This window comes from Aedes albopictus, chromosome 2, assembly GCF_035046485.1.
Source record: "Aedes albopictus strain Foshan chromosome 2, AalbF5, whole genome shotgun sequence".
Lineage (NCBI taxonomy): Eukaryota > Metazoa > Arthropoda > Insecta > Diptera > Culicidae > Aedes > Aedes albopictus.
Window position 1 is genome coordinate 399,206,113 of NC_085137.1, and position 26,863 is coordinate 399,232,975.

The 26,863-nt window shown below is 38.2% G+C and overlaps 1 protein-coding gene across 9 annotated transcripts in view; it reads right to left on the reverse strand.

Moving 5' to 3' along the window:
* The window catches only part of LOC109405137 (cAMP-dependent protein kinase type II regulatory subunit), a 375,648-nt gene that overhangs the window by 15,454 nt on the left and 333,331 nt on the right, over positions 1 to 26,863 (reverse strand). For 7 of the 9 annotated variants that reach the window (XM_029879335.2, XM_029879334.2, XM_062853264.1 and 4 more), the window contains 6 exons: positions 23,684 to 23,784; positions 23,473 to 23,574; positions 23,236 to 23,383; positions 23,054 to 23,129; positions 8,913 to 9,095; positions 8,187 to 8,430 (listed from right to left, as the gene is read on the reverse strand). In XM_029879335.2, the coding sequence (XP_029735195.1) occupies positions 8,285 to 8,430; positions 8,913 to 9,095; positions 23,054 to 23,129; positions 23,236 to 23,383; positions 23,473 to 23,574; positions 23,684 to 23,784 (756 nt within the window). In that variant the 3' untranslated portion in view covers positions 8,187 to 8,284. Of the gene's footprint in view, positions 1 to 8,186; positions 8,431 to 8,912; positions 9,096 to 23,053; positions 23,130 to 23,235; positions 23,384 to 23,472; positions 23,575 to 23,683; positions 23,785 to 26,863 lie in introns of those variants that run through there. The other 2 variants (XM_029879336.2, XM_029879339.2) reach the window with 1 other exon arrangement.

Sequence of the window (26,863 nt, forward strand, 5' to 3'; positions counted from 1 at the left end):
AAATATGATTGATATGATGTTTTATAACCATCGACTTCTTTAAAACCATATGGTGATTTGAAATTATCCTATTTTTTTTCACATGAATTTCATTTCATTAATTCCTTTGAACGAACCCATTTTCCGGCTTAAAACTGTTGTTTTCCACCTTCCTACTTGAGAAAGCTTGAAAACAAGCTTCCCAACCCGACATCCATCTAAAATTAGCCGAAAATTAAATCCTCTCATCACAGCAGCAACAAGAAAAAAGGATGAATCAAATTTGAAGCCTACTTTGCTCCCCGCGACGACGATGGAACAATAACCAAGATAATCTCCGCCTACTGTGCCTACTTCCCGGGAGTAGCAGCGCAGCCGGCAACCAACAAACAGCAGGAAAACGGCCAGTGGAAAATTAATGGTTGTGAAATGGGGAAAATAGATTTTTGCTCTGTCCTGGTTGGACAAACAGACGCGGCTGATTTATGGCTTGCTGCTGTCTCTTTGACAAAGTTTGGATTCTGTATTGATGCCATGGAGATCTCTGTCGGCGCCTATACAAGTTGTGTTCAGAGACGTGAAGCAGAAGTTTCTCCTCCCGCAACGTACTCGTTTTCTGATCGAGTTTATCAAGTGAGGCGGAGAAGCTATACACAGGAAGTCACAGTTGGAGGCAGTTTTAGATTTTCCGTTTTTTTTTGTTACAGTTAATCCTTGGCATAATCTCCCGTTCAGTCAGCAGGAGGCAGGAGAGATAGATTTTGCTTGTATACTTTGTTGACGTTAGTCATCATTCATGTTTGACTGGTTGATGCAAATTATTTAAAAGCTCAAGCTAATTTTAAGCTGTACAACAGGAGTATGCTGAAGGTTTCTGGATTCGATTCCCAATACGGTTCTCAATTTTTCCAAAATGATTTTTTTTACTTCCCTGGGCTTACGACTGAAAAAAAATGTATTTGGCTTTCCCATTTGGTCCACATTTTGTATAAGAAGACCTCTGAATTTCTTAATATAGGTCGTCTCAATTTGCTTTGCGGGGGGTGACCGCCTTAAAACGCCACTTGAGTTAAGGACTCTCGGTAACAGTGAGGAAATAGAATGAAATCAAACCAAATTCTCGGACCTTTTCAAGCACAGAAAATACGAATGTTAAATAGTGCAGTATATTTAAATAGCTGGCAACACTGCTCTTAGAAGAATAGAATAATGCTAAATTTGTATCTCGTATTTGTAGTAGTTATTAATGTTGGGATTTCCAAATAGTCTTCAATTTCAGTAGAGGTTTGTTGAAGGAATTTTTGTTGAGATGAATTACACTAATTTACAGCATTTTTGAATTCGGTAAGCTGATGATCATTTTTTGTGTAGAATCATGCCCTGAGTTCAAAAAACGCGAAGGAAAAAAAATTACAGAAGAGCGGAAATTTTTTCGATTTCCCATACAAGGTTCATGATTTAAAATCGATTTTTGTTCTATTTTTAAGCAAAGTCACTCACTTCACGCATCTAGTTCTCCGTAATCAATGCTCCGATTGAGCTGAATTTTTTACTGTAACTCGCCTACATATGATATGCCAAATAAACGTTTAGAAAGAATTTTTAAATTGTTATTTTCTTATTGAAAAAAAAAAAATACATTTCTTCATATATTTTTGGAAATTTAGCTAAAATTTAAGGAGATCGCCCCAACAACTCGTGAATATCTTGAATTTCATCAATCTGACGCAAAACCTGCATTCAGATGATCGAATGGTATTGTATTCAGCTTTCAATTTATGGAAAAAGATTTGAAATTGGTTGTAAACAACGCAAGATGTTTGAATTTGAGTAAATTCCATATTTTTAAATGAGTGTAGAATTAGCAACTAGTTAAAATACACAAAAAAAAACAAAAAAAAACATATTTTTAAAAGCTGTAAAACTCGATATTAAGCTAAAACTCAAAAACTGCTCTATTTAAAATTTTTTGAAGCACGGTTTAGAAATCAGTGCTAAATTGTACTTCAAAAAATTTGGTCTTTGACACAAGTTCACGACTTTCGTTTTATTTTGTAAACTAGTGTTATGTACTATGTGTTATGTATGTGTTTTTAAATAGGTATCATAATGTACACCCAAATACATACCGAGGAAAACTACAAAATCTGCAGAAAGCATTAATGAGAACCTATTCAGGATTCTCAAAAATGTGATACACCTCAGAAAACCCCCTGAAACCAACGTAGATTTCTTATTAACTGTACTGGAGTCCCTTGCAGACCGCTGCACCCTCTCGAAATAGTTACAAAATCACATTGAAACCCCTCGACTCCGCTTAAAATCCATTGAAGCTCCCGGAGTCCCCTTCAAAGCCTCCGAAATCTCACGAATAGCCTGGAAACTCTCCGTAGACTCTAGCTCTACCAAATCCACCAAGTGTTTCGTGTTATTGCGATATGTTTCAGGAGATTTCAAGGGTGCCCATGATTACACCTTAAAATGCCTTGGAACACCTTGAAAGCCCTCAGATCCCGGACCCCTGAATTGTCCGTTGACTTCTCTTATAAACTTTACTGAAGCCTCCTGATCCTGAAGCCTCCTGAAACGCCTCAGAAAACCCTCTAAGGTCCCCGAAAATTTCCTACAAACTTTACTGAGGCCTTCCCTCAAAAGCTTTGAAACATGGAGTTTCAAGCCTCATAAACCCCCTGGAGCAGCCGGTTCCCGTAGCGTAGTGGCTACACGGTCACTTCAAAAGTGAATGGTCATGGGTTCGATCCCAGCCCCGGCACCTGCAATTTTGTGTCAGTTGCTCTTCCCCCGAGAGCGGCTGGCCCCAGACCCTCTTCAGAGCATATGCTCCAACGAACCCGGAAACCTGAATATCGGCTAACGGCAACTCATAATGGACTCCCAATCGGACTGGAAAAGGAACAAGAGCCACACATCAACATCCTCGTGCTCATCATTCTACCATGGACAGGGTAGAAAGTGACAGCAGCACAAAGGCAACCAGTTCGATATAATAGAATAAGAATATAATACATTTAGGCGCTGTACAAAGAGTAAGTGACAATTGGAATCGCTCACGCAGTGCCCTAGCGGACGAAAGAGCTGTAAATTAGGTTAAGTAATTGTAGAATAAAAAAAAACCCCTGGGACTCTCCTTAACTTAACTAAGACTACCCAGGTAACCACTAAGCATTTGAATAAGCCGTGTATCAGCCCGTATTACGCATTTAAACTGCTTGCTGCCCTACATAAGCAGTTCGAATGCATAGCTGCCTTGAGTTAGCATAAGCTGTGCTGCTCAAAAGCTTTCGGCTGTTAATTAGCATTTCAACTGCTTGAAGTGGTTTCACTTGGGAGCATACAGAATGCGTTTCAACTGCTCTTTAAATGCTAGGAGCAAAAAGGTTGGGAGATATGTTACGCATTTGGCAACACATTTTGTCTCTCTCTTACAGAGCCTATGCTTCTGTTTACAAATTTGTGCATCTTTTTTGTATCTTCATTTTCCCCTACTCACCCAAAAGCACTAAAGAAAACATTACTGCAGCTGGATTGGATTGGGAACTTGTTCATCAAAAAATCACCAATTATTTATCATTTCGTCGGAAAATATGTGCCGAACAGGTGGATGCTTCGGTGGATCATAGGATTGTTTGAAAGAGGGAAGAAACAATCATATTCCACAGATATTTAAAAGAAGGGATCGTAATACTCTACCACAATGAAATATCTCAATGAAAACAAGTTTTGGATGTTGAATCTGAAGCTGTTATCGAATCATTCTTTATATTGGCGATTAAATCAACGCACGCCACCGGGACAGCTTTAGCATCGTGGATCAGGAGCAACAGAATCCGAAGCAGATATGATTAATCAATCTCCGGATCGTAAGTTCAAACCTACATCACTACAAAAATCAGCAAAAAAGTACCACCTAGCACCGGCTGGAATATGGAAGGACGATGAAGCGGGAAAGCAGGCTGAGAGAACGAGAAGCAGACGTCAATCTATTTTTGTTTTTTTTTTGCTCGACGAGGCGTTACGCTTCTTTGACATTTCGTCACGACGTTCCTGAAGGGATAGCACTAAGACAGCCCGTTATTTTGCCAAAACCTGCAGTGAGGTAGCACTATAGGCGCATATACGGCTAATTAGCATTAAACGCCTTGTCGTAAAGGCTACTATAATGCTGAAAGAATGCTATTTTAAATGCTTACTGGTTACTTGGGTTTATTGGCCCGTGACCGCAGCCTGGGAGCCATGGGCATTGCAATACCAATTTAATGTAATAAATGATCCTTGAGATGCAGAATCTAAAAACTCTTTTCACTTTCCTATCACACCTTAGATTCTTGACAAATTTACATGACCCGTGACTCCAGATTGGAAACCTCTGAGGTTTACAAGACTACTATATTGTAATAATTGCTCTTTGAGACGCAGAATCCTGAAACGTTCGCGCCTTTTTCTAGGGCTTTCGGTTCTTGCGAAATTAACATGACCCTTAACCACAGCTTGGGAACCACTGAGATTTGCAACGCTACTATATATTGCAATAAATGCTTCTTGAGATGCATAATCTGAAAACCGTTTTATCGCACTTTCGGTTCTGGAGAAATTACCATGGCCCGTGGCCCTAACATGGGAATCACTGAGGTGGGTAACATCACTGAATTATAATACATACAATATTTACACATGCTCCTTGAGACGAAGAATTCGAAAAACATATAACCCTCACTTAGAACGTTTGGTTCTTGAGAAGTTTACGCCCAAGTAACATTTTAAGTTTTGTTCGGCTCTTTAAGAGATCTTCATGACCAATTTTATAAAACTTACAATTAAAATGATTTATACATCAAAACCTCTTGATAACCTCTTTAAGAGCATCTTCAGGCTAAGTGGACCAGTCTCGGAGAGGTTTTGCAAACCACAACAAGAGTAGCAATAAAACTGTTTTAAAACCTAGTTGAAAAATTTTCCATTCTGGAAAAAAAGTTATGATGATTGTCGTTTTTTTTTCAACAAAAACTATGACAGCTCAAAATGCAGAGAAGCTTCTTCGATGGCACGTAAAGTTCAGGAGGATACATCATTCGTAAGTAGAAAGAGATCATTTCAAAGTAATATTTTAGTAGTTACTGTGTTGGTAGGCTTATGCGCATTCAATTTTACCGTGAATATTGGGGCTGCAGAATCATAAAATTAAAGCGCTTCGAAATTGGTGAATATTATCATCTTGGAATGAAATAAATCAATTAGTTAATTTAGTAAAACTTTCTCGAATCATAAAAAAAAAAAAATTCAGCTGGGAAAGTATATTTATTAGGGTGGGCCATCGGAACATTTTTGTCAGATCAAGGTTTTTTCGACTCCATTTGGGGTCCTTAACAACTGGCCAAAATTTGAGAGGGATCGGTTACGCCTACGTTTTGCGCATCGCGATTGAAATTTGTATGGAAATTCGTATGGGAAAACGTGCTTTTTTGTATTTTTCCTATTTCATCTACTAATACTAAAGTCATAATACTAAACCCGTTTAAGTATAGTTCATTATTTGACCACCCTAATATTTATGTGAGCATGTTATGGAAATGACGGTAGAGCAATGAATTGATAATTGCTTATTTGAACAAAATTAACTATTTTCCATTCACGTCTGCTAATTCTTCAATATGGCGACGACCATAATTAGCGAAAATAAATCGAAAGCAAGTTTACTTCTATGATGACCACAATTAACCTAGCAGTGTCGTAGTTTCTGCTTTCCCACCAACAGATGTCGTTACTAATCGAACGGATCGCCATCTGTTGACAGTTGGAACAGTTTTATTGTGGTAATAATGAATGTCAGAAAGTTTACATATCGGAGAGTTTTGTTTACTCTTAAAATATGGCCTTATCTTCAAGTATACTATAAATCATTTCATCAAAGGTTTTCATAAAAGTAGTCATAAAACTGTGAATTTTACTTATTGCTGTAATAAAATCCTAATAAAAATCAAATAAAACCAATCAGTGATGGAATTGTTACTTGGATGTGGCCCGTCACCCAATATTGAGAACCACAATATTTTGCAGCATAGCTGGCGAAAGTACTCCTTAAGACGGACAACTCGAAAAAGAAAAACAACTTCAAATTCCCATGATTTCACATGTAAGTTGTTTTCCAATACCTAGAATCCCATTTAGCGTAAATGGAGGGTGGGTGTAAATTGAGTTTAGCTCAAAAAAGTAAGCGTAAATTAGGGTTTTAGTGTAATTAGAACTTGTATTACACTAACGCATGTTCAAAATTCGACTTCCCTATCTGGCATTGGATCAGTGTTGCCTGCTAGCAATTTTATTATGTACATCTATATGAAGTAAGTATAAGTAGTGGAACAGTGCTATAATTTTGTCGAACGTTCGAACCATTCTCACATATCAGGTTTGAGATAAAGAGCTTCCCAAGCAACACACATGTTATAATAGAGTTACGACAGCGCAAGTTTTAGTTGTATAGAAGTTTATTTTACGTAATTTTAACATTGTGTTGAAATAATGTACACTCATTGCACAATTATGGGTCACACACAATTATTAGTCACTTTCCACTTTAATAGATAAATACTAATTAATTGCAAGCTTTTGTTAGCTATTATTATTTTTCGCACATAAGTTGATTTGTTTTGTGTCACTATACGTATCGCACACGGGCTTATACATCAAAACATACATATTTTCAATATTTTTTGTTCGGCGCAAAACTAGCTGTCAAAGTAACGCTTCGATTGTGAATATCGGACAGTGCGTGCGCTGCTTTCGTAAGCTCTGTAAAAGCGAGCATCAGTGATTTTCATGTGCGAAATGGTATCGTCACCAGAACAAAGGTATAATTAACGTTCTAAATGTAGAAATTCATGTGACTGCAGCCAATTAAAGCTTATTTCTGGCAAAATTTAAGTGACTCATTATTGTGCCAAGGAACACCGAAAATCACACAATTATGGGTCACTTTTTGTGCAGCATAATATTGACAGTTCTGCGTACATGGGCATTGCATACTTTTAGGCGTTTATCGGTGGTTGTGTGGAGATTTTGACCCAATTTTGAAAAATTGATTCCAAATCGTGAAAACACGCTTCGTTAAGAGGTTTGAGACCAGTATTAGATTCTACTATAGTTGATCTATCGAGAATAAGTGATCATTCATTGAAAAAATAGACAAAACATTATTTTTGAGCCGATTTTTCTTAAGAAACCCATAATAGGCAACAAATTGACCCATAATTGTTACACAGCCAATTTTGACCCATTATTGTGGTTTTCATTATTCACCAACATTTTAGTAATTTTCACCACCTAAAGTGAATTTTACAAGCAGATTTTTATTTAAAACAATAAAAAGGGGTTTCAATGATGAGAATATAAAATAAAAATAATGAAAGTGTTATTTTTGTATGAAAAACGATTCATATTATGAAATGGTTGTTCCTTGAGTGACCCATAATTGTGCAATGAGTGTAAAATAAACTTCTATACAACCAAAACTTGCGCTGTCGTAACTTTTATATAACATGTGTGTTACTTGGGTTTGATAAAGATAAAAAATTACTTTTAATATCTTACTTTAAAACTGAGCTATACAGTTAAATATGAATCTTCTTTTTAAGTGTTGCCAGTTATAGCGTGCTATTTGACTCAAGCATTAATTTGAATTACTTTTCAATTGTTTAATTTGATGTTTTGTATCAAAACTGGGATTTTGACTTGTGTTTGATTTTATTTGAACAGTGTTGCCAGATGGAGAAAGATACTTTAAGAATGAAATTTGAATAAAAAAAAGTGCTCTGCAAAATCTTCATGTAGAGGGGTATCCACTTTAACCTAAAACAAAGATTCGAACTAGCGAATTCGAAGCGCGAAAAGCTAGCGAGAACGAGTATTGCTTAACCTTTTGGAGCCGATTTTTTTCGCCGCTGTCAACGCAACCTCGCTGGTGTCGAACACGTTTGTTATGCTCGGTTTCATCGCCGGGGTCATATATGACCCCTCCGGCTCCAAAGGGTTAAGTTGGGAAGGAAGTCTTAAAGTCACACCAATTCAACTTGATAGCATTTGCAAAGTGTGTCCAAACAGCGAGCACGAATAAGTAATCACCACTCGAAGCCCGTTCAAAGAAGGATTTCTTTCGTATCCTTACGAGTATAAATCAGTCGCTACACCATGGATAACTAGATAATCAATTTCATAGATTGCCATGGACACGGGGCCAACGGTATGAAGCCCTAACGCTAACCACTACCACATACACATGCAGCAGGTAAGCCTAACGAACTTGAGAATTTTCCTCCCGGCAGGCTTCCAGTATCATTTTCCACACGGACTGATCCACGTACCGGTAGTGCTTCATACCGCGCAGCATTACGTCCAGGACCTTTCCCAACAGCCGTTCGAAGCAGTCCGTTTGAAGAACTACCGCGGCACAGAGGATATACGTACCGTACCGTACGTGTGCAATTTATGTTCGATGGAGGATGTGTGTGGTGGGTTTTTGGGTCGTATACAAACCGTTGTAGTTGTTGTTGGTAGGTTGGTTGGTTGGGTTACAGATTTTAGTGGTTTTTAGTTGGTTGAACGAACAGAAGTGCATGCAAGTAAGGTGAAGGAAGGAATGAAAATGTCGAAAAAACGAAATATAAGATTAGATTGTTAGAAGTACGCCTATAGGGTGCAAAGTGAAGCGTTTACCTACATTAATTTCGCTAAATTTTGGCAACTGTCCTACTACACTCGCGACGATTTAATCATTACGCTAAATTGTGCGTTCAATAAGCAACTAAGACACAACTACATCGGCCAATTAGAGGTGAAACGGTTTAACACGCATGCATTGGTGCACATAGAGATAGAAACAGGGGCGTCAAGCTTGAACGGAAATCCACCAGGATACTTACATGCAACTTTGACGTTGTCGACGGCGTAAGCCGAGGCGGCACGTGGCCGATGGGTCACCAGTGCCAGCTCGCCAAAGTATTGTCCCTTCTCGAGCATGGAGATTTCCACCTCGCCGGCGTCCTGCTGGATGCGAATCGAAACCTTACCGTCCTCGATGAAGTACATACCGTCGGCGGCGTCCCCTGCGGAAAGACGATGGGAACAGATTGGATTATCAGTGATGTGAACTGTAGTAACAAATACAGTGTTCGTACACGACGTACATTTATCAAAAAAAAAGGCTTGCTTCATAATTCCTCTGCGAATTTCATCAAAGATTCCTCCAGGAATTTCTTTATTGAGCTCTTCACACATTTATTTAAGAAGTGATCAAGAAATCCTTAGTTTGCTTGAAAAAATCCCAGGAGATTTTTTAAAGGAAACCATTTAATGGAGTAATTTGCCAATTGTTTAAAGATTAGTACTGATTCTTTGTTTTCATTTGTTCTTCCGTGCATAATTCTACGGTAGTAGAAAAGTATCGAGTGAACATCTAGATCCAGTCATTTCTCATTTAAATTTCCCTAAATTCCATTTTCAGAGATAAATTTTTCGAAAGCCTGGAACCCGAATGTTAAGTGCTTTCATAAAGCAGCTCTTTTTAATGTCAACCGATTCTCGCTAATTGTTGAACGGTTCATTCCGGTATTCGAAAATTCACAAATTTGTCAAAATTCAATTTTTCGGGTTCATGGGAGTTGAACAAGCCGGGACTCGTAATTTGCCGGGACTGAAAGGATTGCTTCCCGTTCGTGCAACGAACGGCGCACAGGAACCACTACTGAGCACAGATTGGCACAAATCACGGTCACTTAGTCTTCTCCTTCTTCACCGAAGGCAGAACGATCACTTAACACGCCTTTCACTGTGATCAATTCATACACAGCTGTGAGTTTCACGCACGCACTACTGACCGACCGACGGATGTGGTTTTAGCTGCCTTGCTATATCTAATTGTCCACCACAGAGTATCCCACACGTTTCGGATACAGAGGAATGCGTTTTGTGCTTCGCTTTGTTGCACCACTTTATTTCACACCGACTGATTGAAACGAAGATACAATAAACGATCGACCGCACTGTTGTTTCTTTGGTGCTATATTTTCAACTGATTACTTGAATTCTTGTGCTGTGCACAGTGGTCAGCTGAGTCATTGTGGATGATGTTGTCTCTCAAGAGAGTGTTGTTGAGAGAGTACTTATACATTAGGCTAATTCATATTCTTGTAAAGTTAGTTCAATTTCGTTAATTCTATAGACTTAATTTCGCATTATTTACATTATGTACAAAACTAATTCAGGTAGCAATAGTTCATTTACGATGATACCGAACAGGAGTATTAGAAGATTTTCGGAGGGGTTGCAAGGGTCCCATGGGGCTTCTGGGTGTTTCAGAGAAGCCTCAAGGCGTTATAGAGGCTTATATGGGCTTTTCAGGAGCTTTCAGAGTGGTTTGGAAGCGGTTTACAGGCGATTTAGGGGGTATTTAGTGGGCTTCCAGGAAGTTTCAGGGGCTTTTTAGAGGGGTTTCAAGATGTTTCAGGGTTCGTGGTGATTTCATATATATATCCGCTGAAACGCCTTTTAAACCCCTTGGGACCACCTGGAACACCCCTGGAACGACTTTGAGACACTATGAAAACCGCTGAAGCCATATGGAACGCGCGTTCCATGAGGCTTCAGAGAAATTCAGGGGGTCCCATAGCTGTATGACAGCACAGAAAAACAGACGTCTCACTCTACTCGCTTCCCATCGTTTCCCTTTTTGATGGACTATTCAAATATTCTGTAGTACGCAAATCTCTCGCTCATGGCGCTCGCATCGTTTTTGCACCTGTTTGACGTTTGTTCACTACCGCCATCTACTCAGTGGGTTTGCGAAACAACAAATAGTATTGGGCGATAATATTTTTGTGAAGAAGATTTTATTCGCACTTTGTTCCAAGTTATACAGTGTATCAAACAATTGTCCGTACAGTATTTTTTTGGTGAAAATAATTTTTCATTTAAATGTTTACAACTTTTTTATATGTACGTCAATCAAAAACACTGAAATTTTGACCAATTATAACTCATATATTAACGCTCCATTGGTAAAATTTTGAGCGAGATCGAATAAGTTTTCTGAAAGTTATAGAACTTTCAGTGAAACTCATAAGATTTTTGAACACATTTTCAAAACATTATATTTTAATATGTACTTGATGAAACTTTTTGATTTTTTTTGTGTTACAGCTTATACCTAAAGCTTTCATATGCAGCTTCGTTTGAAGTTTTATATTCACTACAAAAAATATGAAAAATCTGTATACAGGTATACCTCGATTTAAAGGACCCTCGATTATATAGACCCTCGATTATATAGACCCTTGATTTTATGTACTTCGATTTTATGTACATTTTACCTCGATTTTATGTACATTTTTTAATGATATTTTTTTAAATATTCAATCAGTTTAAAACTTGTAGTTTGTATCATGATGGCTTATAATGCAAGGGTTTTTAGCCTTTTGGCACGCGGAGCACAATTTTATCAAAAAATGTTTTGTGGAGCACCCATATTAGCGCCGAAGCATACCTCATGTCATACTTAGTTCTATATATTTACCGTAATCTCATACTTCCCTTTCTGACTTCATTTTTTAAATAAATATCCCTAGCGGAGTATCCACTTATCCGCGATCGGTAATGGCGGCGGCGGGAATATACAGTCGGTTCGGAATTTGACATTTCTTGGGGGAAAGTCAAAACAAGTTTCATTCTCCTCCTCCCCCTTCATCCACCGATCGGTTGCGCCAACCGATTGCGATCCCCACGAAACGTCAAAATTCGAATCGGCTGGTTGTGCCCGCCGCCGCCATTACCGCTCGCGGATGAGTGGATATGGGGTGATTTTCTAGCGATATTTTTAACAGATCCCTTAGCAATGACAACATTTTTGGCGGATGCATGCGAACTGCTCATTCGCTAGACTTTCCCTCAATGTTTTCTAACATTTTTTTTTAATATTTCTTATGACTTCCTCACCGAAAATTGTATTATGATATTTTCGGTAGATGCCCGCGGATTGAATTCCGAAATTTATAGTAAATTCTATAAAAAGGTCATTTTAATGCTTCGGCTGATTACTGACAAGATGTGTGATAAAATATTTTTAGTGCTGTCATGGTAGAATCAGAGCTAGTTGTTCAAGGTTCCCCGATTTCAGCGTACCTTGTACATTACCAAGGATTAATTCCTGGAGGAATCTTTGAAAGAACCGCTTGGCAATCATTGAAGGAACTGCTGGAACAGCTTTGAGTTTCTGATTCTTAATTTATCCGTGAATCATATTCTAAAAGTTCATGGAATCTTTTTGAGAAACTTTAGGGAAGGTTTTCTAGATGAATACTTTAAAAAAATCTGAAGATTTCTAAATAACATTCTAAAGACTAGAGGAATCCCTAGAAGATTTTGTGAAAAAAATCATACTGAATTTCTTTCGGATTTACAGGATGAATTTTTGAAGTAAGTCTATGGGCAACTTCCAAAGATTTTTTCAGGAACTCGTGAAAGATTTTTCAAACGAATCCTAGGATGGATTTCAGCAAGGGTCCATGAAAAAAATATTGAATAATTATCTGTGAAAGATTTTTTCAAAGTAATGGAGAAATTTGTAGAGAAATCTTTGGAAGAAAAACTGTAGATATTTTTGAAGAAATTCTTAGTCGAATTCATAAGAAAAACCATGGGAGATTTTCTGAAGGAATCCCCAAGGTAGTTTCTACAGGAATATCTGCAAAAAAAATTCCCGAATGGATCTCACATTTAGTCCCTGGAGGAATTTCTAGAGAAATCCCAGGAAGTTTTTCTGACAGAAATTCAGATCTAAAAAATCCCTGGAGCAATTTTTAAAGCAAACCCCGGAGAATGTTTTGAAAAAAATCCTTGGGGGCTCGTTTGAGAGAATGTTTAATTTTCGGAGGATTTTTCGGAAAAAAAATCTTAAAAGGTCTCGAAAAAATGTAAATCTCTGAAGGATTTTCTGAAGAAAATCCCTGGAGGAATTCCTACAAATAATACATAACTCATTCTGAAACTTCTGGAGAAATCACTAGTGACTGGTGGAATTTCTGTAGAAATTGGAAGTTGCTGTGAGAATTTCTGGTGAAATCCTTGGAAGAATTTCCAAAGTAACCCCAGTTAAAATTTTTTAAGGAACTCTTAAAACATTTTCTGAAAAATAGTTTCTGAAGGCATCATTGAAAATTTTATTAAAGAAATCTGTAGTAGGCTGTAGAAGGCATTGACTTAGGATACAGTTTAGGGTTAACATTAGACTGGCTTAGAATGTAATAAGCCACTGAAACAGCAATACGTGTAATTATTGCTATAGAATCTCTGGAGAAATTTCCAAATGAATCCTAGAAGATTTTTTGAAAAAAATCCGTGAAGGATTTTTTGGCCGAATACTTGGACATGTTTCCGCAAACAAAAATAGAAAGATGTTTTACAAGAATTTCTGAAGAAATTTTTAGTAGATTTTCTAAAGAAATTTCCAAAAAAAAATTCTCCGAACGAATGCCTACAGAAATTTATGAATAAATAACTGGAGGAAATTCTGAAGTAATCCCTGGGCGAATTTCTCAAACAATTTCTGAAATGGTCAGTGAACAATCATGTAGGAATTGATGAAGAATTCTTGTCAAATTTCGTTAAATAATTCTTTGTGACTCTTCTAAAGAAACACAAGGAAGATTTTCTAAAATATTCTGAAACATGATGATTTGAGATGGTGGGTTTTATTCGGAGGCCGAAAATTCTGGGTTCACTTAATCATATTTAACACTTCAGAATTGCAACAAAAGGCGACCGAGTAGATAGCGGCACAGGCCTACTCTACTCATACAGAAAGATCTTTCGGCAAATACAGCACAACCAGTATTAACCACGTTCTATCAAGTGCTTGTCATGAATCACTAAATTTCCGAAAGAATCGCTTGAGGAATTTCAGATGGAATCCCTGGAGGAATTTATGAAGCAATTCGCAAACAAATTCCAGAGTAAATAAATCCTCAGAGACATTAAAAAAAACCCTGATTGAATTTCTGATTTTTTTTTTATTTCTATACAAAATAATAGTACAAATAACCATCTAACGGTTCTCAAAGTATATGCTATATATTTTCATTTTTTTGGGACATTTGTGCAAATAGCGTTATTGTGTATGTCCAAGTTGAAAATATTGGCTTTTCCATCAACCATACATAGTTTTGAAGACAAAAGATTTCGATCGTAACAAAATACATAGCGAGATAGTGGTTTATTCGTTATTTGGCGAGAATTACTAATATATGCCAAAAACTCCGAGCCTTTTATCGAAAACTCAGTTTTCATGAAGTTTTCATATGTTTTTGTACATTTTGGTATAAAATTTAAATAAAAATAAAATAAAAAAATTTGCTTCGATTTTATGTAAAATTCGATTTTATAGACATTTCAAAAACTGAAATGTCTAGTGACAAGCAGGGCGCGGAGGCTGAAGCATGCCACATTTCGTCGTTCCCGCGTTTTCGTATTTTTCTTTGTGTTTTTTGTTCGCACTTTGTGTAAACGATCGACGATGGCTCGGTGGCAAGAGACCACATTGCCCGCATCGTGGTGCTCGTGTGCGTCGTTATTCCGAGTTCGGAAATGCTAGTATCCAAGAGATTGTTTTTCAGTGCGTCGGTTATTCTCGCTTATGTATTATGCCTCTCAAGAAAAATCAGAATATGGCGATTATCTGCCTCTGGCTTCTGATATTAGCGCGACAGTCACTAATCATAACAGCGTCACCAGATTTAAAAGTATATAATTCCACTATATGGGGTTTGATAGCAAGAACACTTATTCCACTGAGCTACTCTTGCCGTTCGTCACAAATACATTCAAAAACATCTGTCACTTTGCGAAACCCACGTGCTTTTGTTTTTGGCGGGAACAATTTTTCTTTTGTTTTGCCTTGCGACTGTCATGCGGCGGTATGCCTTGCGAGCGTACGACCGCCGCAGGTCTCTAATAAAAGATAAGCGCGATAATATTTTTTCGGATTCTTCGATGGACGATCGGAGAATCAGCGAGTGGTGTGAACGAGTGCACATTTAATATGGTTGGACCGTTTGCATGCTGAGACCAAAGCCAAACATAGAAAACCAGCTGGTCAGGATTATCCGGTGAGTTCGTTCCTTATTATTACATTTTATATTTGAACATGACATATATGGGGATTTCGGAGGGGTAGCCTAAGGAAGTTAAATGAACTGGTTTCCGGGCAAATGTTCGTGGGGTGGCCAGACTTTGTCACGAGATAACAATTATCATGTTGTTTTCCGAAGGTCTCCAGTGAATTTAGCTTACCCTGCTACAACAAACCATCAGGTAGATCATTCCGTTCCGGTATGACTCTGCGCAGCCATAGGTAATCCTTGCGCTGATGGTGGGTACACAATCATCATCATCATCATCATCATCATTTCAAAAACTGAAATGTCTACTAAATCGAGGTTTACCTGTATGTTCAGAGTGTCATTTGGAAATTTATCATATTTTGATCAATAAAAGTCCCAAGTAACAATTTAAATTCCTTTCAGATTTGTTTATTTTTATGGAAGCTTTATCATAGCATGAAGAATTCATGAAACATTTATAGTTGTTTTTATCAAGTGAAAATAATCTCCGTTCGTATGCGGTTTTTAAGTTTTCTTCAAGTTAATTTTGAAAACTCCGCATAAAACAACTTGATTCCCCAAGGCATTTGATCTTATTATGAGTTTTAAGACGTATTTGAAGTGATTTTCAACACATTACATCAACAAACTTTATTGAAAGTTTATGCTTCGTTTATTCAAGTACAATTCATCTGAGTTATTCTCCTTTAAAAACTTCTTAAAGCTTTCAATTCTTGAGCTAGAGCCACTAGTCTAGAACAAGAACTGAGCGGAGTAATAAAATCTTAATAATTCAAATAATAAATTATGCAATAAATTGGCTTTTTTATGCAAATATAAACACTCAAACATTTTTGCTCACTGTTAATTTTGCCGTTTTGGTGCTCAAAAGTAATCATATCGACGAAATATTCATTTTAAAGCCAATCAAAAATGCGAGTAGCTTGCTGATGTCGTCCAACCTTCAGCCAGTTACTCACACAGGCCACAGCAGCTTGAATCGAAACTAAAATGGGTACTTACTGTGACTCTTCTCGTGCGTATGCTAAATAGTGTAATATGTACTAGTAAGTTTTAGAAATGCACTTATTAAATAGACGAAATTATAATAGAATAGGCAGTTCCTGAAGCAAAATGTACAGAAACAACTTTCTAGCTCCAAAAAGGTAAACAAACAATTGTCAAAAGCTGTTACTCTTGAATAAAACGAATAAGTTTCATTTAAGACGAACAAATCTGCCTTAAGATCATCACTAGTAAAAACAATCTTCAATAAATGCTGTAGATTTCATGCAAGGTGACTTGGTTCCATCATTGTTTTGAGGTGGTTTGGATTAAAGGTAATAACAATTGATGGCGGCTGCATGAGTTTTGTTCGCCTGGAACGGCAGCCATGTTTAGAAAGAATTGAAAAAGTGGCGTAGCCTTTTGTGTTTACAGGAAATTTATGTCTTCGTATATTAATGAATGATATTATTTTTGAGGCGCTTTGTTATTTTCGTATGTTTTGGGTGGCATATCAACGACAAAGTGGGTATGGCACGGAAAATTTTGATTCCCTGTCATCAATGATCTGTCAGGCAATTTTGATGCATTAGCCATTTCAATTTGATGAAAATTAATTCGCAGTTCAATTAACATTTCATCCATGAAACAAAACTAGTTCGCATCTGCATAATGCTGAGGTAAAAAATTTCATTTATCATGCACTACTAGCATTTTTGAGAAAGACAGCTAAAAGATCAACATGCTTCAAGCTATTCTTGTTAAAGTTTTATGAAGTTCTTATAACCAATCATCAGTGTTAGTACATAAATACAACTAGGCTCAGTGTACCAGTTATGGCTATAGTACCTCAAATTCGCCATAGTTGATTTTCAACCTTTAAAGATACAAATCAACAAGAAAAAAATCGTGAACAACAGATCACGATCACAAAAGATGATTGCAATCATTCAAACTTCACAATTTGCTCAAATTATGGTAGAAATAAATCATTTTCCTTAACTTTTCGGCCTCCTTGCACCCTATTTCGCCATAGTGTACCAGTTATGGCAACTCCCATAAGGAATGCATGTAAATAGTGCGAAGTGGAACCCAAATTAACAAATGTATCCATAACTGGTACAGGGTTCCTATCATTGGCACACGCCGTAATAAATACTAAAAGTAGTTTTGGCTCCGTTTCTATATTTTTCCTGTAAAGTATTGAAACAAATCAATCATTTGACTTATTGTTTACATTCGTCGGTCTTCTTCTTATTTTTGTAGAAATAGTTTTTCTTAGGTAGTGCGATAACTGGTACAGGCACCCTAGTTTCAAAGCAGTCTTCAAAACCAGTCTTGAAGATCTCCTGAAGAGTGGGCCAGATTAGTCTTATGGATAGTTTATACCTATTTTATCTCGAATTTGCAGAACAAAGAGCTTTATAGCTAAGTTTTATTATTCAATCTTAGAAATTACTTCAGGATTGCCACAAAAGTATAATTGTTGCTTGGGACGTGCCAAGTGTTTTCAACTTTTTTAAACTCTCTTAATGTAATATTTTTATACAGGACCTACTAAACTACATATGAAGAGTAGGTCCTATGGATTTTTCGTTCAGTCAATGCACTTTTATTGGTGAAAAACGTTTGGCGGATTATATGTGCAAAATATAGTAAATTTTTAAACATCGTCAGCTACATTAGCATATTTTTCATATTTTTTGTAGTGAATATAAAACGTCAAACATAGCTGCATGTGAAAGCCTTAGGTATAAGATGTAACACATAAAAAATTGAAAAAAAAAAATCATCGAGTACATATTGAGATATAATGTTTTAAAAATGTTTTCAAATATCTTATAAGTTTTACTAAAAGTTCTATAACTTCCAGAAAACTTATTCGATCTCGCTCAAAATTTTACCAATGGAGCTTTGATATTTGGGTCATGATTGATTAAAATTTCAGCGTTTTTGATTGACGCATAAAAAAGTTATAAACATTTGAATGAAAAATTATTTTGACAAAAAATTTGCTGTACGGACAATTGTTTGATACACTGTACGTCTGTGTCTGTGATGACAGCTTATGCAGTCAATTTTTTTGAAATCAAGCTTAAGAATTGTTGTAGAGCAAAAACGTTTGCTGGAGTACCTAAAACTGTCTGGAACGCCTCTGGCGCCAACTGAAAGCCCCTTAAGATCTTTGAAAACCCCTGCAACACTACTGGAATGCGCCAAAAATTGCATTAAATCTCATGGAACGCCCAGGAAGCCCCCTTACACCCCTGGAGCGCATCTGAAAACCTATGAAGTCGCATGGAACGCTTCTTAAATCCTCTGATATCTCAGGAATAGCCTTGAAAAGCTCCTCAGATCCCCATAACTGTAACACCCCTGAAACTTCCCTGAAATCCCTTGAAAATCCCAGAAGTGTTCCTGAAACTCCCTGTACCGTCCTGGAACATCCTTGTTGCATCCCTGGGACCCTGTCGACCCCCTGAAACCCTGGAACGCCCTGGAAACCCTTGAAAACGCCTGGAACGCTTATGGAACACTCTGGAACACCCTTGGAATGCGCTTGGAACATCTCTGGAGCACCCCTGGCCCCCCCTCAACCCGTTCAAACCCCCGGAACTCTCCTGGAACGCCCCAGGAAAGCCCTATTGAACGCCTTTGAAACCCCCTGAAATCCCTGGAACACTCTCCTGAAATGCTCCTCGGACCTCTTTAACCTCTTGGAACGCACCTGAAACCATTTGAAAATCCCTGGAGAGCTCCTGAAACTCCCGGAATACCGGAATAACGTCCTGCAACATCCCTAGGATCCAGCCTGAAGCCTCTTGGAACTTTCCTGGAACGCTCATGAAACTTCATGAAAAGCCCTGAAACGCTCCTGAAACCTACTGAAACGTCTCTAGAATGCTCGGGAATGCTCCTGGGCCCCTAAACCCTTGAAAAGTTTGGAATTCTCTTAGAACGCCGCTGAAACCCATTGCAAAGACCAGGAAACTTCTCAACGCCCTGAGACATCCCTGGAACGCCTTTGAAACCACTTGAAATGCACGATTACCCCTGGAACGTCCTAGGAGATCCCTGGGCCCCTTCAACCCGCTGAAACCTCCGGAACCCTCTTAGAACGTCAAGGAACGCCTCTGAACCCCCATTGAACGCCTTTGAAACTCCCGGAAATCCCTTGAACATTCTTAAAATTCCCCTTGGACCTTCTTAGCCCCTGGAACGCTCCTGAAACTCACACGCTCAGAAAACCGTTCTGATAAACGTGAACAAACAAACGCAAATATGAGAACAAGCAAATATACACCGTGAACTGGAACTAGTTCCAGCTGTCAATATGGGCGTTCTCGAAACCATGACATCTAGTTCACGGTGTACATTTCTTATTGTTGTTATCGTTGCTATGCATAGTTCCCGTTTGTTCCCGTTGCCGTGACTGAGAGTGCACGTATATCGGAACGGATTTTTTTTTTGCGTGCATTGAAAATCCCTGCTTTTGAAACTCCTTGGAACACTCATGTAACATCCTGCAACATCGCCGGTCCCCTTATCCCTCTGACACTCCTAGGAGCTCTCCCGGAAGGCCCTGAAACCCCTTGAAAAGCCTTGGCACGCCCCTGGAATTCTCTGAACACTCCTGAAACGCTCTGAAGTTCCTCTAAGGCCTCCTTGATCTTTTGGAATTCTCCTAGAACGCCCCTGAAACCCATTGAAAAGACCAGGATAGCTCCTGAAAGCCTCTGAGACGCCCTGGGACATCCCTGGAACGCCTCTGAAACCCCTTGAAATGCACGGTTGAATAGGTCTGACAGTCATGCTAACAATTTTGGTTTTGGTTGGTGGTCATGCTAACAGTTATTTGTGGTAGGTTTACCAACAAAGCTTATTTGTGTATTTAGTTTTCGTACCATCTGAGAATTATTCCAATGATTTCTCCAGAAATTGTTCGAGGGTTTCTCCTCGAATTGTTCCAGTGATTCCTACTCCAAACGGTTTCTCTAGGAATTCTTAAAAAGATTACTCCAGGAACAAAATCATGTGAGAGTTCTTCCGAAGATTTCACCAGGAATTCCTGCCTAAGTAGATCTTTTTTTTTTTTCAAAAATCCCTCCGGAGATTTCTGTTAGATTTTTCTACAGAGACTTCACTAAGAATATCTTAAATCTTTAAATCTTTTTTTAGAAATTCATCCAGATATACCTCAAGGAATTACTTCGAATATTCTAGGAAATACTAGAAAATCCTAGCGATTCAGCTAAGAATTACGATTTTCCCAGGTCCAAAGATTCCAGTAGGAATTCTCAGGAACTTACCGATGAATCATTCTTCAAAGGTTGCTTGAGTGATTCCTCCAGAAGATTCTCGAATTTCTCCAATAATTACTCCAGAGTTTCTTCTTAAAATTGCGAAGACTTTCAGGGATTGCTTTGGGGTTGTTGAAAGAATTCCTCTAGAGATAGCTTTAGAGATTCCTCTACAAACTCTTCAGAGGTTCCTCCAACAGCTGCTTCAGAAATTGCTCAAAGGATACCTACTGAAAATCATCGACTCTTAATGATATTTTTTAGGAGATTCTTTTAAGAATTCAGCCAGGACTGTCTTTATGATTTTTCCTATAGATTCTGCTACCTATTATTTAGGATATTTTTGCATTACTTCGTCCAGGGTTTTTGAATTTATCCACAGATTTCTGGATGAAAATATCTGAAGGAGTCACTGGATGAACTCCTAGAGTAATTCCTGGAAGAATCACTATAGTAGCAGTAGGAAATGCTGGAAGAATTTTCGAAAGATTTTATTGGAGGAACTTCTAGAGAACTACCAAACGAACCCCTGGAGAATTCTTGAAGAAAGCTCTGGAGGACACTTGGCAGAATCTTTTAAGAATTCCTGTAGCAATCTCTGGAGTAAATTAAAGAAAATCTTTGGAGGATTAAAAAAATCTTGAAAGGATCTGCATGAATTTTTAAAGTACACTCTGAGGCAATCTCGGGAGATATCCTAGGAATATCTGAAGTAAATCATATAAGATTATCAAAATAATATTGTAGATGATTTTTTGAAAAAAAAAATGTCGATGACTCTTTGACGGAACTGGAGAAATCTGTGGTGTAATTCCAGAGAGGCTTTCTTGATGAATCTACAGAGGAATTGCTTAGAAAGTCTTTGGAAAAGTTTTTGGGTTAATCTTTTATATAACTCCAGCAGAAATTGCTGGAATAATTCCTTGTTGGAAAGGTAGTGACATCTTTAAAATTCGGCCAGAAAGTCAGTAACGCCGAGATTGTTTTATAAATTTATTTTACAGAATCCTCTACCAATTCCTTAAAAAATATTCCTTAATATTACGTATCTCACAGTGTACAAAACATTAAGTCAACCGACGGGAGTTATAGCGGAAAAGATTCTCCAGTTAGTCTAGTGCTTAAGGCTTTGGATCGCCAATCCGGAGACGACGGGTTCGATTCCCGTTCCAGTCAGTGAAATTTTCTCGACTCCCTGGGCATAGTGTATCATTGTACTTGCCTCACAATATACAAATTCATGCAATGGCAGGCAAAGAAAGCTTTTCAATTAATAACTGTGGAAGTGCTCAAGGAACCCTAAGTTGAAGCGAGGCAGGCCCAGTCCCAGTGGGGACGTAGAGCCATAAAGAAGAAGAAGAAGCGGAAAAGAGCCCAAAATGGAAGTCCTGCCGAGATGGTTCCACTTTCCCAGGAATTACCAAAGACAGTACAAAAGAAGTGGTCCAAACATTACCAAATATATTTGTGAAGAAGTTTCTAAGAGAATTAACAAGAACCTTCTGGAGGATCGACTGAGGGTTTTAATCTACGATTTAAACGGCTACGCAGTCTTGTAATTTGGGAAAACGAGATGACACAAAACCCCAGTGTCGAAACGTCGGGCAAATAATAAACCTCGTTTTCCCAAATTACAAGACTGCGTAGCCGTTTAAATCGTAGATTAACAAGAACATTTCCAAGGAATTTCTGAAGAAAATCAGCAATACATTGCCGGAGGAACCTGACATTTCCAAAGAAATCGTTGAAGGAATTTTAAATACTTTGCCGAGGAAATTCTCAAAAAAATCAAATTAATTGTCAAACCTAAATTTCTGTAGACAATTTCCAAAGAAATTTGCATACGAAAAAAATCCAAAGAAATACCATACGGAATTGCTAAATGATTTTCCAAGAAAATTGCCGTTTGAATATCCAAAAGAATTACCGAAGGAGATCTCAAAGAAATTGTTGAAGGAAGTACAAAAGAAATGAAGGTTATTCATGCTTGAGAATTGCTTCGGAAATTTCTTTGTGAATTCCGCCAGTATTATCTTTGGGAATTCCTTCTGCTCCTTTGGAATCTTTTTCTACAATTCTCTTAAGAATTTTCTACAATTATCTTAAGAACTGATACGGTATTTCCCTTCGATATTATTTCGAAATTTCGTAAAATTCTTCCGGTAACTCTTCCGGAAATTTATTTGGAAATTTCTAAAGAAACATCTTTGGAAACTTCTTTTTTTTTTGAAAATTGATTTGGGAAATTCCTCTGGAATGGCTTTCGCAATTACTTTAAGAAATCCAATTCCTTTGAAAATTTCTTTGGTACTGCTTTTGGTACTTCTTAGGAAATTTCTTTTGAGAATTACTTCGGAAATTCTCTAAGAAATTGATTCTTTTTTGAAATTCATTCGGCAATTCTTTTGAAAATGGTAATTTCTTCCGAAATATTATTGTCCAAGTATCTTCGCTTGTCCTTCTTGGAAATTACTAAATTGTCTGAGAAATTTCCAAAACAATGGCCAAATTCACAGATTGCCAAAGGAACTCATTTAGATTTATCATAAACACTATAAGAATATCAATAAAAATCATTGTTTTCGTATATTTATAAGTGTTACTAACCTTGCTTGATGATTCGTTCTCCCTTGGCAAATGTCTTGGGTATAAGAGCATCGGCCAGGTTCATACGTTCATAGCTCTGTAAATAAGATAAAAAAAAAGGAAAACATCAAAGCATATTCCGACCTGGAGTCCAGACACCCAACGAACGGCGACGACGACCACATGGGGGGCAGGATACCAACCTGTAACGTTTTCAACATCGGAACCGCATCCAGTAGTGCTTCGTACATTTTCCGTTTTCTGAACGCCGACTTGAGCAGGATCCTTCGGAACGTTTGACGGTCCATCGCCCACAGTTGACCGTCCGTTTCCGCCTGAATGGTGGCCGCTCTGGGGGGGTTGAAGCATATCAAGCAATTAATTTGAGAAAAATTGTATCGAAGCAAACGAATTGTTCCCTTGCTTGGGAGGACACTTACCTTGGCATGTTGTATAAAAGAGCTAGTTCTCCGAAACTACCGCTATTATCGTACGTGTGTATATGTTTCTGATCCTCTCCTACGTAAGCTTTGTAAATTCCTCTGTGGAGCAGAAAAAGAACGAAATCAGCATAGTAATACCCTCCTCCAACAATGGAGTGCAAAAGTTTTGATTGAAAGGGGTGGACTTTCATCCTCGTCGTCTACTTACGATTCAATGACGTAGAAGTTATCTCCGTCATCTCCTTGTTTTATAATATAATCTTTTGCTTTGACTTTCTTCTCGAACATGGCGTCCAGGACTTCGTTCATCTGGGGAAGAGAGAGAGGAAAGAAACAGATTGGAGGGATCAAACAGGATAAAACCGATTACGTTCGAATTCTGCGGACTTGTAAAAATGTAAAACCCGTTGACGATGATGCACAGGGGACAAGGTTAGACGGAGATGCAATTTTCCAGTTGCACCCTCTTCAGCAACTCGTTCAAGTTCAAGCTCGATCAAAATGCATCATGCAATGAAGAGTTCGATAAGTTGCAAGATGGGGAAAGTTTCCTCATTATAAATATTGTGGTAAGCGCATCTTTCCATACTGGCAATGATTGGTCCAGCAACCACTAGCAAGACTGACTGTACCGTACCTATATCTATTTCTAGCACCTAAGCAGTTGAGAAGAAACTTTCAAGATTGCCAACTATAAATGGGACGGTGTGGGTGGGTTTTTTTGTGTAATACAGCGTCGACAAGAAGAAAAAACTCTTCTGGGGGTGGTTAAAATATTGAAAAAGTTTACCACTCCAAACGTATGCTAATGGACGCTCAATGGATGTGAACATGTGGCCGTGGCTTATTAGTGGAGAAATGTGGGTTTTGTGAAGTATAACTTGTATAGAGGGGAGCGCGAATCCATTGCAGAACACAGTTGAAGTCGACGTCCTTCGAAACATTTAATTCCGAAAAGAAATTGCAACTTACATTCTGCAACGACCCAAGTAACCAAAACAAAATTGAAACAAGCCGTATTTTAGCATAAAACTAAACTAACTGCTAAACTGTCCTTAATTAGCAACGTAACTGCTACTTTAAAGCTGTTGCGTAGCGTTTCAAATGCACGGTTTTTTGGGTCATCAAGTAAAAAAAATACTGTTCAGCACATTAGGACTTGCCTAAATTACCTCTTTTTGAAGAGAGTAAGTAAAAAAGAAAAGGGGGAAAGATCAGGAGAAAAAGAGTAGAAATAAAAACAATTTTGCTGAATTGCTGATTTTGCTGAATTTTGCTGATGAAATAATTATGTGCACTCTCTGAATGAAACAAACTTTTGCAAAATTACTATCTCGACCTTCTATTTTCAGAATTGTTTTTTTTTCCAGAATTGATTTTCCACTAGAAGAGTTCTACAGAACACTAATACCTACAACTACCATAAAACTAACCATCTTATTTGACCTACAGTTCATCGCGATTGGATCACTAGGTCAATAAGTTACAGAGTGAGTAGTAAGCTGCGACTTTTTTTTTTCAAAAGTTGTTGAACCCTGGAATTCGTTTGTTCTTCAGGATTCACAAATGACAAAAAAAGAGAAACCTCTGAGTTTAACCCTCTACATCCCATGATTGCTCTAGAGCACCATCGATTTTCAACGAACTCGAAACAAGCGGAATCAGATGAATATGATGCAATAGTTTTTAGAATATGATTTTAATCTCATTATGTAAACCCAACTCCAAACTACTTGTTTTAATAGTGAAACTATTGATAAACAATCAAAATCATATTGATTTACAACTAAATTTTTTTTCGTTGATTTCAAAAAAATTGGCCAATTGGCAATAACTTTTGTTCGAGCACTTTCTTCGGAAACGCTTTCTTGGTATAGAAATAATCGTTCAAAGTCGTGGGAAGGAAAGGGTTAGGCCAAAAATATTAAGATTTAGAGGTGACGCAAATGCCTCAAAGTTGAATTTTCGAGTAATAGAGGGGCATTCACTTTAAGTGCCATATTTTTTTCAATTTCCAACCGATTTTCAATATTTTTAAATAAATTTCCCTGTAGTTGATATTCGACTAAACTTGTGGAACTTTCATTTTTTAAAGCCACGCAAAATATGAGATCATTATTTTTTATTATACGTCTGGTTGTCTGTGGACATAGTACTTGTTGACGTTTTCGCCGGTGTTAATTTTTCAATTTTTCCTGTGTAAATTCGACTGAATCGTGTTGAAAATATTACCTGTTTGTTGTTAATCGGTGATTGAATACATGTTTGATTGGCGATCGCGTTTAGTGTGTGATAATCTTGCGAAATTACAATTCATCAACAAACACTTTTTCTGGATAACGCACTCTTTTTCGCTGGAATCATTCAGTGTCGCCTTGCTGCACTTTTCGGGCTACCGTAGTTTCACGTGTTAGAGCATCTCCACCGGTTTCACATATTAGGTTAACTACACCGTGGTTGTTATTTGACGATTAGAATCGTGAAATCGCAATATGTCTCTAGTGTGCGGTTCGTGCGCCAGTGATATCGACGATGTGAAAGTCGCATGGCGCGGTTTTTGCAAAGCGGTATTTCACCCCGGATGCTGTGGTATTTCTGCCGAAGTGTTTGAAGGGGTGATGAAAAATCCCCGAATGTTCTGGCATTGCCCATCATGTACGTCGCTCATGGAGGACATGCGCGTGCGTAACACCATCCGGATGCGTATGAAACTGGCCAAAGCCAAGCATTAAATTCGCATAGCGGTATTATGCAAGACTTGAAATCCGAGATCATGGTGGAACTTAAGGAAGAGATAAGAACCAGTTTTGCGAGGTTGATCAACTCTAGCTCGTTTACTCCGAAGTCTTCCACATAGCCGAGGGGAAGTCTCTACAGAGACTTCTCTGACAATAGGTCTGGAGGAAATTTTTGGCGACCAGAGCTTGTCAATATACCCGACGACCCGCTGATTATACCGACAGACGAGGTCGTAGCAATGGAATAGTAAGCAATATAATTTCCAGCATACCGGGACGCACAACTGCCGCAGGCCTTGAGGAAGTCTCTATCTCTCTCAATGCAGTCGAGCCCCTTCAGCCAGCGACCAGCAGTCGTCCCGGTCCTGCATTTGAGAAGGGAGACGAGTTCTTCCGACCTTCAACCTCAGGCAAGTACGCACCCTGATTCGTGCAACCATTCCAGCCATTTCCCTACAAGCGGTCCTCGGATAACCTCGTTGAACCGGACACCGGGACGCACACTTGCCATAGGCCTCGAGGAAGTCTCTATCCCTCTTATTGCAGTCGAGCCCCTCCAGATGATGCACATATCCTATCGACTATGCATATGGTTGATGTAGCGACTGCTACAGATGAGATTATTGTGATCGGAGACTTTAACCCTTCCG